Below are 15,503 nucleotides of genomic sequence, written 5' to 3'. Positions count from 1 at the left end.
ATATATAAAGTATAACATCATCATGGCAGCCTTGTAAACTCCAAGGGGATAAATGTTACGGTGAGGAGTGGCTCTGGAGCCCCAGAGCAGGGGCAGATCCCCCTCCTGCTGTGTGCAGGAGGGACATGGGGCTGCCCCTGAAAGGTGTTCCTTGCGCTGGTCAGGACTGGCCCAGGTTTGGGTGGAGCTGAGGCTCTGAGTGGAGGCCTGAGGAGGGAAAAAGAGACCAACACTCAGACAGCTGGCCCAGGGCACCCCAGCTGGCTGCATGGAGGCCTTTTCTAGCCTGCCGTGAGCTCTAAGCCTTGCTCTGGATCCTCCCTAAGGAAGCTCACACCAGGGCAGGAAAAAACCCACCCAGCCCAGGAAATGCCTTGCCCTCCAAGAGAAGCAACACGAGGGAGGGCCTGCCCAAGGCGCTCTCCTGGCAGATGCACCTTTGCCCATCTCATACCTGTCCTACCAAAAAACAACGATGTGAATTCACAAAAGCCCTCAGTGCCCTTTGCATAATTAACGTCAGTTACCAGTCGAGTCACCCTGAATATCCTTACTCTGCTGTCTCCTCAGATTCTCCCAGTTCCTCGGCTCCCAGAACCTATGTGTAAAGAACCCCTCACTTCTGGTCCTCTAAGTGGGGAGGGGATCAAAGGAAGGTAGGGGTGGGGAGAGTTTGTGGGTACCAATTTTTGTACCGTTAAGGAATCTTTCTGCCGGTTTTCTCTTGAGGAGCCTGGGCTTAGGAAGATGTAAACTACAAATCAAAGCACATTCAGGAAAGAGATAGGAAGGGAGGGAGAGAGGAAAGAGAGAGCAGTCCTTTTACTTTCAGCATCTCCTTGGGTCCAAGTAGGCACTGACCTTTATTATCCCTTTTAATCCTAATAACCATGAGGTAGGTATTGCAATGTCCATTTTACCAATGACCAAACTACTGAGACTCAGAGGTCATATGACACCAAGGGTGGATATAGAATGCCAACAGTACCCGGCTGATTCTAATGCCTGTGCTTTTCACTATAACAACATCCTTCCAATTAAGTAACAATTCATTCATATTCCTTTGTTTAAATTAATGAAGACATATATACCTGCTAATGAGCCTTCTGATTGGCATGAAATTAACAATGTGACCACACCAAATGATCTCACACCTACCCCAAAACAAACAAAATCTGACTTTCACTTACCCTGTATCCTATCAAGGAAGATTGAAACATCCTTGATAGGAGGGTCCCCCAAAAAAAGTCCTGTGAAAGGTGCTTAGGGCAACTGTGGTAAGCACAGCACAGTTCCTTATGGAGATTACAATTCAGTGGGGAGAGATATTTACTAAATGATCACACAAATAAATGTGACACATCTATGAAGGAAAGACATAAAGTGCCATGAGAGTGCCTGGGGGTTAGAGATAGCTTCCCCCTAAAAACGCAATGAAGCTAAGATCTAAGGAAGCAGTAGGAGTTAACTAAGCAAAGAAGAAAAGGGGAGAACATTCTAGAAAATCTGGAGAGACCATCATGTGCAAAGGCCCTGTATAAGGAGGGAGTAGAGTATGTCTAAGGCACTGAAAGGCTTTAGTCTAACTAGATCCAGAAATCAAAGATGAGTTCGGTGTGAGGCCAAGCCATGTAACATTTGAAATTTTTTATTTGAATTTTTGCATTAAAAGTAATGAGTAAGACCAGGGGCAGTGGCTCACACCTGTAATCTTAACACTTTGGGAGGTGGAGGCAGGAGGCTAACTCGAGCCCAGGAGTTTGAGAACAGCCTGGGCAACAAAGCAAGACCCCCATCTCTATAAAAAGTTTAAAAAATTTGCCAGGCATAGTGGCATGTGCCTGTGGTCTCAGCTACCTGGGAGGCTGAGGCAGGAGGATCACTTTAGCCAAGGAGGTTGAGGCTGCAATGAGCCATGCACTCCAGTTTGGGTGACAGAGCGAGACCCTCTCTCAAATCATAATAATGGTAAATCATTGAAGGGTTTTAAGCACAAGGATGACATGATCATATTTGCACTAAAAAATAGAAAGCAATAGCAACACTGGCGCCTGTGCGAAAGGGTAGATGTGGCGAGCCCAGTGAGGGGGGCTACCACAGAAAACCAGAGAGAATTAACTGTGACTTCACTAGGATGGTGGTGGTGGCGGAAAAGGAGAGAGGTACAGAGATGTGCGAGACGCGTAGGAGGTAAAATCGACGGGCTGTGGCAATAGGTGGAATAAGGAGGCGGAGAAAGAGCAGTCAAGATGTTTCCCATGTGTCTGGCTGGCATAACAAAGGAGTTGGTGAAGCCACTTATAAGGCTGAAAACGTTAGATGAAGTTCAGTGGGAAAGATCATGGGATCAGTTCTAAATGTATGTTGTTAAGATGTATTCAAGATTTCCAATTAGAGGTGTTAAGTATACGGTTGCCTAGATAGCTCTGGAACTCACGGCAAGAATTCTGCGCTGAGATCTAAAATTGGGAGTCCTCAAGGAATGGGAGACAATCAATGCCAAGGGCATAAGAATAGGAATCAAGGGCTTAGGACTGAGTTCCAAAGATCTCTACTATTGAACGTTGAGGAATCTTGCCTGCAAAGGACGCAGCAAAGGAGCAGCAAAGAAATCGATAAGGAAGCTTGGTATGGAGAAATCCAGGGGAAGAAAGTGTTTGAGGCGGGTGGTCGACTGTGCCCAGTGCAGCCGAGAAAACAAGAAAGATCAGGGCTGCAGGAAGCCCTTTGGGTTTATCGACAGGAAGGTCATCAGTGACTTTTGGAGAATCCTTTCTGTTGAGTGATGAGGGGGAAAAACAGCCCAGAGCGGGTGAACTGTGAACAGAGCATGAGGTTACAGAGTCAGCCAGTACAGACGACTCTTCTGTGAAGTTTGCTATGAAAGAAGAGAACCTGGCTCCAAGGGGATGAAAGAGTCAAAGAGCATTTTCTTTTTCTTTTTTAAGATGGGAGAGACTTTCTGAAAAACTGAAATGAATATTTTGGGACAGCTTCCCACATTTCACCTACCCCTCAGACTTCCTGAGGCCCCAGTAGAACAAAATTAATTGATGGCAAACACTTAGACCTCCCAAACACCTAAAACCTCTGCACTCAATGCTACCGGCTTGTTAAGGGAAAGGAATTTTCCTTTGATTTTCGCATACCCCAGTCCCCCCTTTCCTCTTCCAAATCTCATTAGGAAGTCAAATTAGGAAGCCTACATGCAGCCAAGTTTTGTTTTGCAGAAACAGCCCTGCCCCTCTTTGCTGAGCCTGCCTGATTGAGGTTAATGGGATTCCAGCCTCCCTCGGCCCAGTGGAAAGCCAGGGTGACCTACTTTGCAAGGTCCTGCCCGTTGAAACTGACTTGTTTTTCAATGATCTGCATCTTTATCCCCAGGACCACTTCATCCCCAGGACCACTTCTCAAAGGACAGCCATGAATGAGCAAATTAGCTGCTGACTTGTTTAGCTCAATAAATCAAGCTGTGGCTCCGACAGCCCAGGGTGCAGGTAGAGACAGGAAAGGCAAACTCTGAACAAAACCCACATCCTCCCCTAGTTCCTCTGGCGCCTAAGTAGAAAATGCCCAGATTTCCTACAAATCAATTCTGAATGTCCATCATTCAGTTCCTGCAATTGCATCTTGAATACTAAGAATCACTGGAACTTTTACAAATAACTTTTATTTCCTTTCTTATAATGAATCCTGCAAACCACTGTCATCACCTTAAATTATTTCCAGGCACTCTGCCAGATTAACGTTGATTAGACAAAGGTCGTGTTTGTGAGGCCAGTGGAGCAGAGACATGGTCGCCTTCTCCAGAAATCCAAAGCCACCTTCCCCCGGGAGGCCAGAGACATCTTTCTCTTAAATCAGGGCTGGAAGATCAGGGCTCTCCCTGCCTCCTGCAACAGCTGCACAGGTCCATCGATGTCCTCGGGATGCTAAAGGAAGATGGGCCTTGGACAGAGGAGCCGGTGGTAGATCTAAGCGTCCAGATGGACCTGGAGTCCTAGATGCCTCCTGGTTACAAACACAGCGTTTTCCAACGCTACAGGAACCTCCCTCAAACCTTTCTCCACACACACCCCTGCAGGACTTCAGCCTAGAGAATGACTTGGGCGCCCTCTCGTGGCCAGATTGAGTTTTTGCAACTCTGAAAATTCAGATTTTTGAAAACACAGGTTGAGAGACAGAACACAGCATGAGTGGTTTAGGAAACCCTCCTGAGTCTCATTGGTGTGGATCTGTAATTTAGGAGGGGATTGTAAGTCTCTGGAAGCAGTTTCAAAATCCTTTCTTACCTCTTTTCTTTTATGGTGTTTTGGAACATTTTGTTCGGAAAAGTTGAATGAGAAGGAAATCAACCTGTACCAAGCCCTGTTATGTGTCCCTCACAATGATAAGCAATTTTCTCACAATAAAACCTTGGGGCAGGATGATGATGCTCCCATTTGGCAGTGTAGTAACTGCAATGAAAGGTGAGGTGGAGGCCCCCATCACATAGCTATGAAATAAACAGCTGATTCGAATCCAGCTCTGACTGTCACCAGTGCCCTGGGTTCTTCCCTCCACACCATACTGCCTCTCCAAATGTAGAAAGAGGAAACATTTCTCTGGGTCTTCATATCTAATGTGAATTGTCTGTTCATAACTTTATCTAGTGGGATCTTTTTCTACATATTTGGATTAGCTCTGTACATAGTATAGATATTAACACTTTGTCAGTCACACTCAGTGGAGACATTTTTTGCCAGCATGTCATTTTTCTCTCCAATTCAGTACTGCCGTTTTCATTTTACAGATGTTTTTCATTGATGGATAATTCCTTTCTTTATTATTGCTTGTATTGTTTCAAAGTTGAAAAAATTAATATTTCTCTAATAGATCTGAAAGCTTTATTTTTTTCCATGATCTGGTTATTTTCTATCTGACTCTGAGTCTGGTTTTTTTTGTTTTTTTCTTGTGTGGTATATTAAATGTGAATCCAGTATTTTTTTTGCTACAGTTAACTTATCCCAACCCCACTTGTTGCACAATCTTTTCTTGACCCCTAATTTGAAAAGCCTGTTCTGTATAGTCCTTATATGTAGTTTCTGGGATCCCCTATCTGTGTTGCTGATTTATATTTCTATCTTATCTGAATATCACGCTATTTTGTCTATCATGCTTTATCATATACTCTGGGATATGGTATAGCTAGATCAACTGTCTTTGCTAGAGCACGGATACAAGTCTGAGTCCCAGATAGGAAGATGAAACCAGATTAACAAAGTGTCATGTATTGGAAGACATGGCATATACAAAAGCATAAATACAAATTTTTATGACAGTTTGAACAAATTAAAGCACTTCAGTCCTATCTAGCATTTTCTAAGGAAAACTCATACAGATTCTTATTCATTTCATTTTTATTTTAGAATAAATACTTTGAAGTGATGTTTAATTAAATTTGAAGGTCAAAGGAAATACAAGAGCTCCATGTTCATTTCTTAGATTAATTCATTTACTTCAACAAACATTTGAAGAGAATCCACGGCATGCGAAGTTCTAAGCCGGACATTAGGATGAACAGGACAGAAATGGTTTTCACTCTTTTGGAACCTGATGGGGAGATGTTAACAAGAAATTCCAAAGCAAGAGTGAGTTCAGCATGCTATGGGGAGGTAGAATAGGAGTTCTAAGCAATTTGGGGAGAGGTCAGGAAATACCTCCTCCAGGAAGTGTTACATAAACGGGGTCAGGGGGGGATTCTCCAGCTGCAGGGCATATCTGAAGATGCTAGAAAATTGTTCTCAGGCCCTTATAGATTCAAATTTACTCTGTCACCATGTGATCAGCCATGTGACCTCACGGTCAGGAATTGGCTGCCCCATGTTTCCCACATCTTGAAACATTTACCAGGGTCTAGAGGGTACCTCGCTTTGGCTACAGACTTGGATACAACAGATTGGGCCAAAATGCCTTTGCTGAGAATGATTTCCACAAGGCCTTGGTCCCAGATGGTTACACCCATTGGCTGAGCAGGTTTCAGGGCAGTATGTTAGGGTGGCAGTTGGTTTAGTTTCTACAGCTCTGGATTAGAACTGCTTTTGTCCCCTTAGATTGCCATTGTGAATAGAGTCACTCAGGGGTACAGGACATGAATGATTAATCTGGCCTCAAATCACATACTTAGGAAGACAGGAAGGCAGTAGATGGAGCGGTCAGTCTCTGTAACAATGGAGGAGGAAACCTGCCTCCCAGGGGACAGCTGGATGCCCCCAGAGGGCAGCCGCACCCAGGTGCCAGTGCTGTCTGCTCCGCAGTTACTAGAAGGCAGAAAAGACCCCTGTCCTGTGAGTCCCTACATGAGGTAATGCCACACCTCCATAGACTGTAATCCTTGTGTGAACCAGGTCTTTAAAGAAGCTGTTGAAATCACTGACCTACATGCCAGAAAATGCACACGTGGGAAAAGGAAATTAAACCCCCTGATTGTGCCTAAGTAGCTGATGATGTCATTGCAATACTTTAGCAGTTTATAAAGGCTTCCTAATAAAGCATCTCATTTGATCCTGACAGCAACACTGCAGGTATATATTGCTAGATGAAGATATTGAGATTTGAAGAGGGTGAGCCACTTGCCCAAGATCTAAAGCTAGGAGGTGGAGGAGCTCAAGTCATCATATGCATATTTGTTCAGTCGGCCCACTGGACACCTAGGTCCTGGGGTGCAGCTATAAAACACAGAGTTCCTTCAAGGAACTCCTGGTCTAAGTTGGGGAGAGGAAACAGTGAGGAAGTGATTGCATTCCTGGGGTCTGGCTATAGAGACCTGCACAGAATGTGGGAAATTCAGCGCTATGTACTTGCCTCAGCTGAAGGCAAGACCTGTGCAGAGTGTGGGAATCTGGCGCTGTATACTTGCCTCAGCCGAAGGCAGGCAGGAAGGCCGCTCGAAGAGGTGACATGATCTGAGGCTTGAAAGATGAATGGACCCAGCATTCTCAAGCTTGAGGTATATTAAAATCTGGAGGGATTATTAAATTGCTGGGTCCTACCCCAAGTCTCTAATTCAGCAAATCTAGGGTGGGGCTCAAGAATCTGTATTTCCTTCAAGTTCCTAGAGGTTGCTGATGCTGCTGGTCCAAGGACCACACTTTTCCAATCACTGAAGAGCTTGCCCAATAGATGCAAGTACAAGTGGAACCCGCAGCTAACTTGCAGCTAGGCTTGCCTGTCAGGGCCCAGGGAGCTTCTTAGGTAGCATGTAGGGTGGGATAAGGGAGGGGGTGCATGGGAGGCAGCAAGAGGACCTTGTCAGTCGACAGATGCCAAAGCCAGGGCTCAGGCCAGGTTCTTCTCCACTCCTGTGCCAGAACCTAGACTGGCATCAGGCTAAAATGGAAAGTCCACTCAGGAAGTCTTTTCTTCCCACCTGTCCCCTTTCTGATCTCCATACGGCCCTATGGTGCTTCTCTCAATAACACTAATGGTGATAAGAGTTCTAGGGCCAGGCACTGGGCTAAGTACTGTCTGCAACCTAGCTCGTTTGAAATTCACAGGAACCCTTTGGAGTAGACATATGCGATCATCATTTTAAAAATTTGGACACTGAGACACAGAAAGGCTTGGTAATCTGCCCAAGGACACACAGCTGTAAGAGGTGATACCAGAGCCCGGGGGGCCCAGTTCCCCAGGCCCTAGTCGGGTCTGCAGTCATTGCTTTCTGGAACCAGGTGAGGGCAGCCAGAAGCAGCTGGTCCCAACAGAGGCACAGGGACTTCTAGACAGCTGAGGCAGAGCAGCTGCCAGCTGGACTGAACAGAACAGTTGGTCTCTGGCCAAGGATTCCCCATGATTAGCAGCCTGGGGGTGCAGAGTCAGGCCAAGCTGCCTTCAAGCCTCAGCCACCTCCTAGCTGTGTCTCTTAGTTCATTAACCACTTATTCACTTTCATGGCCTCTCTACGAGACGGGATAATAATTCTAACCCCACAGGATGGTGATGAGGGGAAAATGAAATAATATGGGACTGCCACCCACTGTGTGCCCTGTGAATGTGACTTTTTCCTGCCTAGCCACTCTGAGTGGTTGCTGCCATGTATCTCACATGGTCCCAGCCATTCCTGAGAATCTGAGTGACACAAAGAGATAAAGGTTGAAGAGCAGCCTCCGATAGCTTAGACTCAGGATGTTACTCCCAGCAACCGGGGGTGTTGGCCAAAGGTCTCTGACTCTACAGCTGGTCCCTGCTTCCCAGCTGTGAGCCGATGGGTACAGTCTGGAGCTGGACAGTGCCTGCCTTCTGAGGCCAATGGAAACAGGAAGTTGGGGGAGATGACCCCTCTGATGGGAGGTTGAGTTGCAAGGATCACTTGAGCCCAGAAGTTTGAGGCGGCAGTGAGCCATGATCACACCACTGCACTCCAGCCTGGGTGACAGAGCAAGACTCTGTCTCTGAAAGGAAAAAAAAAAGAAAAGAAAAGAAATACTCGATAGGGTGGTAGTATATGGTCCTCTCCACGTTTCTTCAATGGATGGGCTCAGGACAGAGAAGGGTATAAACCCGTCATGGCCAAAGGCAGAGTTCAGTGGGAGACCACGAATCTGAATACTCTCTGTCCCTCTCATTCTTCATCCATAATCCAGGCAGATTTCCCTCAGAGTGAGGACCAACCCCCAGAACTCTAATATAATGGTCTCTGTATTTCATTTCCAGGAGAGCAGCACCTTCAGCTGAATTTTCTGTGGACAGAACTCGCCATTTAATGTCCTTCCTGACCATGATGGGCCCCAGTCCCGACTGGAATGTAGGCTTATCTGCAGAAGATCTGTGCACCAAGGAATGTGGCTGGGTCCAGAAGGTGGTGCAAGACCTGATTCCTTGGGATGCTGGCACTGACAGCGGGGTGACCTATGAGGTGTGTGTGTGCCTGGAGTGGTGACTGGCAAACTTCCCTAGCACCTTCTCCTTGCCCAGCCCCATCCTGAGGGACACAGAGGAGATCTGACCCAGGCTCTGTCCTAGGTGAACTTTCAGTCTGGCTGGGGAGGCCAGCATGGTCTCATCATCACATGTGGTGTGATGTGGGCTCTGGGAAGTGTCTGTGCAGTGGCCAGGAGAGCATGGAGAGGGAAGTGCTAAAGAGCAGTTCCCAAGTGAGCAGGGGACAGCATTCCAAAACCACGATGGCAAGAGCGAAGGTTTCTGGACAGCTGGGCTAAGGAGTTTGCATTCTGTCCTGAATGTCGTATTTCTCTGATATGATCAATTGCATTGAAATCTGGAGCCATCAGAAAACCAATGGGAGAACAATCTAGAAGAACAGACATCTGCAAACTATGGTTTGGAAGACAAATCTGCCCTACCATGTGATTTGTCAATAAAGGTTTCAAAGCCAGCTACACTCCTCCAAATACATATTATCTGCGGCTGTTTTCCTACTACCACGGCTGAGTTGAGTATTAGCAACAGACACAATATGGTTCACAAAGCCTAAAATATGTAGCATCTGACCCTCTACAGAAAAAAGTTTTCCAATGCCTGGTCTATTAGAAAGACTTTGGGATTCAGGCCAACCTGGCTCAGCCATTTCCTAGCTTGGATAGCCTCTCTGAAACTTGGCTTCTTCATCTGAGCACAATCCTACCATGTATATGGAAGAATTATAAAATACAGTTCTAGAAATTTCCCAGCACAGTAATATGGCATGAACACAATTCCATAAATATAAACAGTAGTTACACTTGTCAAATTCCTATCAAGGACTTTGCTCTGATCCATGTAACAAATGGCTTTTGTGGGTTTTCCCAATTTTATTTCTTACTCTCTACCTCTGTATGTTTTCTTGCAGTCACCCAACAAGCCCACCATTCCCCAGGAGAAAATCCGGCCCCTGACCAGCCTGGACCATCCTCAGAGTCCTTTCTATGACCCAGAGGGTGGGTCCATCACTCAAGTAGCCAGAGTTGTCATCGAGAGAATCGCACGGAAGGTACGGGGTTAGAGCCCACTCTGGCATCGACCCTTCCCGGCAGGAGTGCCAGGGAGATTGCACACCTTTGTGCTCTAGAATCATGGAGTCCCTGGCAGAAAGCACCTCAGGATATGGACTTCCTGGGCCTCCCCGGGTTTCTAACACGCAAATTATTTCATAAGATGAAAATAAGCAGGCCAGGTGCGTTGGCGTATGCCTGTAATCCCAGCCCTTTGGGAGGCCGAGGTGGGCAGATCACCTGAGGTCAGGAATTCAAGACCAGCCTGGCCAACATGGTGAAACCACATCTCTACTAAAAATACAAAAATTGACTGGGCCTGGTGGCAGGCGCCTGTAATTCCAGCTACTCGGGAGGCTGAGGCAGGAGAATCGCTTGAACCCTGGAGGTGGAGGTTACAGTGAGCCGAGATTGTGCCATTGCACTCCAGCCTGGGTGACAAGAGCAAAACTCCATCTCAAAAAAAGAAAAAAAAAAAAAAGAAATGAGCAAAATGAACTCAGCAGTGAGGCCCAGTGCTCAAATGAACAATCTGATCTAGGCAAATTGGTTTCATTGTGAGTTCCATAATTGATTACTAATGTCTCCCATGGGCCAGGAACTGGGGAGTGCTGGTACCCAAGTTATGTATTTATCATCCCTGGTTAGCCATTTCTGCTTTCTTGGCATTTCTTTCTCAGGCAGATTGTAAATGTTGGCCCAGAACTTTGCCATGGCATACGATTTGTATACAGAATGGGCATTAGATTTTAGTCCTCTTTCATCTTCACACTACACATTCCCTTCTTTCGCTATGTGAGCCCTCCAAGTAAAATTCCTTTTGCAGGGGGAACAATGCAATATTGTACCTGACAATGTCGATGATATTGTAGCTGACCTGGCTCCAGAGGAGAAAGATGAAGGTACGTTATTTTCTTTTGTTGCAGGTGGCAACATAAATTGACATAACCCTTTGAGAAAGCAATTTGCTAACCTGTTTTAAGAACCATAAACCATGTGCTTTGACTTGGTAATCCTATCTCTGAGGATTTCTCCTCAAGAAATAATCAAAAACAAGGCCAAGGTTAGGCATAAAGCATAAGGGAATTGGTGAAGATATGACATCAGAATATATACTCAACAACATCAGGCCTTTAAAACAATCATGTAAATCTCATTTGAATGGGCTTCGCAGGATTCAGACTACTCTCTGCTTCGATTCTCAGGCCAGTCTATAAGGCAGGTGTGGATACATTCACTTTCCCAGCAAGCAAAGAAAGGCCCAGATCTTACAGTCAGGAGGGAGCACAGAGTAATGGTTCAAGCTCAAGTTTTCTTATGGGATCTGGAGCCAGACAACCTGCACTCTCAGTAGACATGTGATCTTGGGCAAGAAGCTAACCTTTCTGTCTCAGTTTCCTTGACAGTCAAATGGGGATGATAAAAGAACCTGCTTCATGCACTTGTGAGAATTAAATGGGATTAAACATGTAAGGCTCTTAGAATGGTGCTAGTACATGATAAGTACTCAATGAATAGCGGCTGCTTTTATTCTTACCATGACAACTGTGTATGGGATCATTGGGAAGATGAAGCCATGGCATGAAAGCAAGCCTTGAGCTTTTCAAAATGGCCTACAATGAGCCTGCATGTGTGTGGAAACAATGCCAAGATGAGGGACTGAAAATGAGAAGAAGTTCATGTGTTGAGAGGAAGGGATAATAAGAATCATTCTGCTCATTTAGATATTTATTTGCAAGATGTTAAACTGTCATCTTTAAAGGGAAGTGAATGGCTGCTTCCATCCCAGGAGCACGCAGGCTCACCGAGGCCAGTCTGGCAGCATGGCTTTTCTTGTTCCCAGATGAGCCAGTATGGGGAGAGGGCCAGTGGCAGCTCCCATAGGCTCCCAGGGAAAACATGTCAAACACTCTTTCCAGATGACACCCCTGAAACCTGCATCTACTCCAACTGGTCCCCATGGTCCGCCTGCAGCTCCTCCACCTGCGACAAAGGCAAGAGGATGCGACAGCGCATGCTGAAGGCACAGCTGGACCTCAGCGTCCCCTGCCCCGACACCCAGGACTTCCAGCCCTGCATGGGCCCTGGCTGCAGTGACGAAGGTGAGGAGATAACCCAGACCAGCCAGGGGCTTGCAGGAGTTCAGGAAGGGAGGGTCTGCCCAGCTGTCAGACAGTGTCCCTGGTGAGGGCACAAGGACCCTGACAGTAGATGTCAGTGGGGTCCATCTTGGGCAGACTCCTATCTGCAACAGTATCTTGAGGGCTCTGAACACAGAACCTCTCTTATGACATCAAAGGAATTCTTGAGATTGACTGACCACCCCCCCTTCTTTTACTGAAGAGCTAACAAACATAGATACATCTTATGACAAGTTACAGACAACACATAGCCTGCTTCTGGGACTTAACTCCAATCTCTTCTTAAGGAATCTGTTAACAGATCAGCCCAGATTGAATCTAGATCCATTGCCCTAATTCTGTCATTTACGGCCCCTCATCTGTGTTCTACCTCAGCGTGAGTCAGAGCACTCTCACTTCTTTGTGTCAGGACCTTCGGGCTGATTGCAGAAATTCTCAGTCTCTCTATTTGCAACAGCGCAAAGGTCAGGCTTTAAGTATAATCTTGCAACACCTATATCATGATGGCTCAAGCTGCAAGATTGCACTAAGCTGATTGCTGTGCAAAGGTCGGCTATCTGCTTCCCAAGCCATGACCCCTTTCTCTGCCTGATAGATCTACGCTACTCATGCCCTGATCTTACAGATGCAATAAGGCAATGGGAAGGTATGTATAGGCTGGACTGGTGTATGGCAGGGGAAAAAAACCACTTCCAAGCTGAGGATAGAGAAAGCAAGCGTATCCCTTGCAGGTCATTAATTCCTTGGTTCTGCCTAGAGGGAGGCTCTTAAATACCTCTCCCAGCGCTGCACTTTCAGGGTGGTTTATTGCTAGCTCGTTTTGCCCACAATAAGCACTTTGAGGGGGAGTAAACCCTCCCATAGACAAGTCATTCCTACAAACAGGCGGGAGGAAAGCTGGGACTGGCCTGTCAACATTGAAGGCTCTCTTGGGGCTGGGACTGGGAAGCTGTCTAAGCTGAGGAGCTGAGGTCCTTAACCTCCCCCTCCACAGGGAGGGACTGTTCCTCATACAAATGGATTATGATTTATCTTAAATTATATGTGGATCAAATTATATCTTATCTTAGATATATGTGTGTGTTTACATTTTTTAAACACCCTCCTTTCCATACAAGCATCTTTCAAAAGTATTTTCATGAGATAAGGAGTAATTCTGAGTGTCCCATGCACCTGGAAAAGAGGCATTTCCTCTTAGAGAACTTTGCTGGTTTAAGGATTTAGACCTCTTAGGCATGCTGACATCCTCAACTGCCTAACTCTTGATTCCCACTGGGGGAAGTTCCCGCCGCGCGGCCTGGCGGGCGCCGCCGCCACTGCTGCAGCGTGCACTCGGTATGTTGCAGACGGCTCCACCTGCACCATGTCCGAGTGGATCACCTGGTCGCCCTGCAGCATCTCCTGCGGGACCGGCATGAGGTCCCGGGAGAGGTACGTGAAGCAGTTCCCAGAGGACGGCTCCGTGTGCACGCTGCCCACTGAGGAAACGGAGAAGTGCACAGTCAACGAGGAGTGCTGTGAGTGGGGGCCCCGGGCGGGCGGGCAAGCAGGTCGGGGAGGCAGCAGGTGCGACTCCAATGCTGCCGGCCTCCCCAGCTCCCAGCAGCTGCCTGATGACCGAGTGGGGCGAGTGGGACGAATGCAGCGCCACCTGCGGCATGGGCATGAAGAAGCGGCACCGCATGATCAAGATGAGCCCCGCAGATGGCTCCATGTGCAAGGCCGAGACGTCCCAGGCAGAGAAGTGCATGATGCCCGAGTGCCGTGAGTGGGAGCGGGGGTGGGCTTGGAGGAGGCCACCGGGGACAGGCGTGGAGGGCCATAGCATCCACTATTACCACCATGAAGGTCGGAGGTTGAGCAGGAGGAAAGCATGGCCCACGGTCCTTGCCGGGCACTGCTGGGAGCCAGATGAGAGCCACAGGTGTGTGGACATCAACCAGAACCAGAGAGAGTAACCTCCATTGGGGGACATTCTAAGCAATGCTGGGGTGGCAAATGGGAGGCCTCTGGATAGAATTCACCTGCAGCTGTGTTTTATAGGAGTGTCTTTCTTGCTGTGGTGGGGAGGAGGGGCAACACATTTAGGCGGGACATACACTACCCAGGTCCAGCCCACTCCTGTTGTACATTGGACTTCGTTGATCCCATAAAGCATGACCTCCCCTACTCTGTGCACAAATGCATATGGGCCCACCCACACATCAGTACACAGATGTATACAGGCACACAAGTACATACACACTCTAGGGAATTCAGGACCACAATGTCCAAAAATGCAGCCCTGAGCCTCTTCTTTAGTGCCTGATTCTTAGTGAGTGTGGGATGTATCTGTCTCTAGGAAGACCCTACTACATCTTCAGTGGCATTTCCAGTGGGGACTTATGTAGTCATATTGCAACCCTCATGTCATAACCACCGGGGTGGGGCGGAGGAGGGGGTAGATAAAAGAGAGTGACAAGAAGAGCAGTAGGCTGCTGAGCCACCTCTTGCTCCATAGAATTCACTCTTATTTGAACCCATGGGCCAATTCCACTTTATTCCAGGGGCCAAAGCAGGGGACTGGGTGTGGGACATTGTGGGGCCAGGGAGATCAAAGAAAACAAAAGAACCTGTTCTCAGTGGCAAACCCGGTTCTTGATCTAGATACCATCCCATGCTTGCTGTCCCCATGGTCCGAGTGGAGTGACTGCAGCGTGACCTGCGGGAAAGGCATGCGAACCCGACAGCGGATGCTCAAGTCTCTGGCGGAACTTGGAGACTGCAATGAGGATCTGGAGCAGGTGGAGAAGTGCATGCTCCCTGAATGCCGTAAGTCCTGGAGCTCCCCAAAGCCTATCACTTCTATGTTCCTGAGTCCAGGGATCCCTGAATCAGCCAGTGCTAATACTGCTAGATCCTAGAATAAAACGGTTTGCTGGGGAGGAGTTTGGGGTTTGGCTTTCAGTGTTTGCAGTTACTTAAAACACTGCAGTCAATTTCATTAGTAAAGTCAGAATCCCACTACCGTCTACATAACACCCAAAGTTCAAGTTGCTGTGAAGTGTAAATGAGAGACACATATGAAAAACAGCACAAGGCTCAATAAACCTTAGTTCTTTCCCTCCTTTCCCCCAACAATTATGGGCTTGCGTGACCCATGGATTTTCCAAGCTTTTTAATTCTATTCTTCTCCCTGTGACCATTTTATTTCCCCATGACCAGAAGCTGGACATTAAATCAATGACTCCTGCAGACTGGTACGAAAACCAGCAAGAAAACAAGCCAAGTTCTCAAAAGCTCACCCCACCCCACTCCACTCCCAGTCCTGTTTTCCAAAATATCTGCGATCAGCTGTTTGTATTATATGGGACTAATCTCCAAGCTGAGCAAGCCAGTTTCCTTGGCTGGTCTT

At 47.2% G+C, this 15,503-nt stretch overlaps 1 protein-coding gene across 1 annotated transcript in view; it reads left to right on the top strand.

Moving 5' to 3' along the window:
• SPON1 (spondin 1, extracellular matrix protein) overlaps window positions 1–15,503 on the top strand; it is a 247,751-nt gene that overhangs the window by 225,505 nt on the left and 6,743 nt on the right. The window contains exons 6-12 of the mRNA XM_011999578.1: window positions 8,692–8,893; window positions 9,827–9,967; window positions 10,795–10,870; window positions 11,888–12,070; window positions 13,456–13,626; window positions 13,706–13,873; window positions 14,756–14,920. Coding sequence (XP_011854968.1) covers window positions 8,692–8,893; window positions 9,827–9,967; window positions 10,795–10,870; window positions 11,888–12,070; window positions 13,456–13,626; window positions 13,706–13,873; window positions 14,756–14,920 — 1,106 coding nt within the window. The remainder of the gene's footprint in view (window positions 1–8,691; window positions 8,894–9,826; window positions 9,968–10,794; window positions 10,871–11,887; window positions 12,071–13,455; window positions 13,627–13,705; window positions 13,874–14,755; window positions 14,921–15,503) is intronic.

The sequence above is a fragment of the Mandrillus leucophaeus genome, unplaced genomic scaffold (assembly GCF_000951045.1).
Source record: "Mandrillus leucophaeus isolate KB7577 unplaced genomic scaffold, Mleu.le_1.0 Scaffold599, whole genome shotgun sequence".
Classification (NCBI taxonomy): Eukaryota; Metazoa; Chordata; class Mammalia; order Primates; family Cercopithecidae; genus Mandrillus; species Mandrillus leucophaeus.
This window is presented reverse-complemented; position numbering and strand designations above follow the sequence as displayed.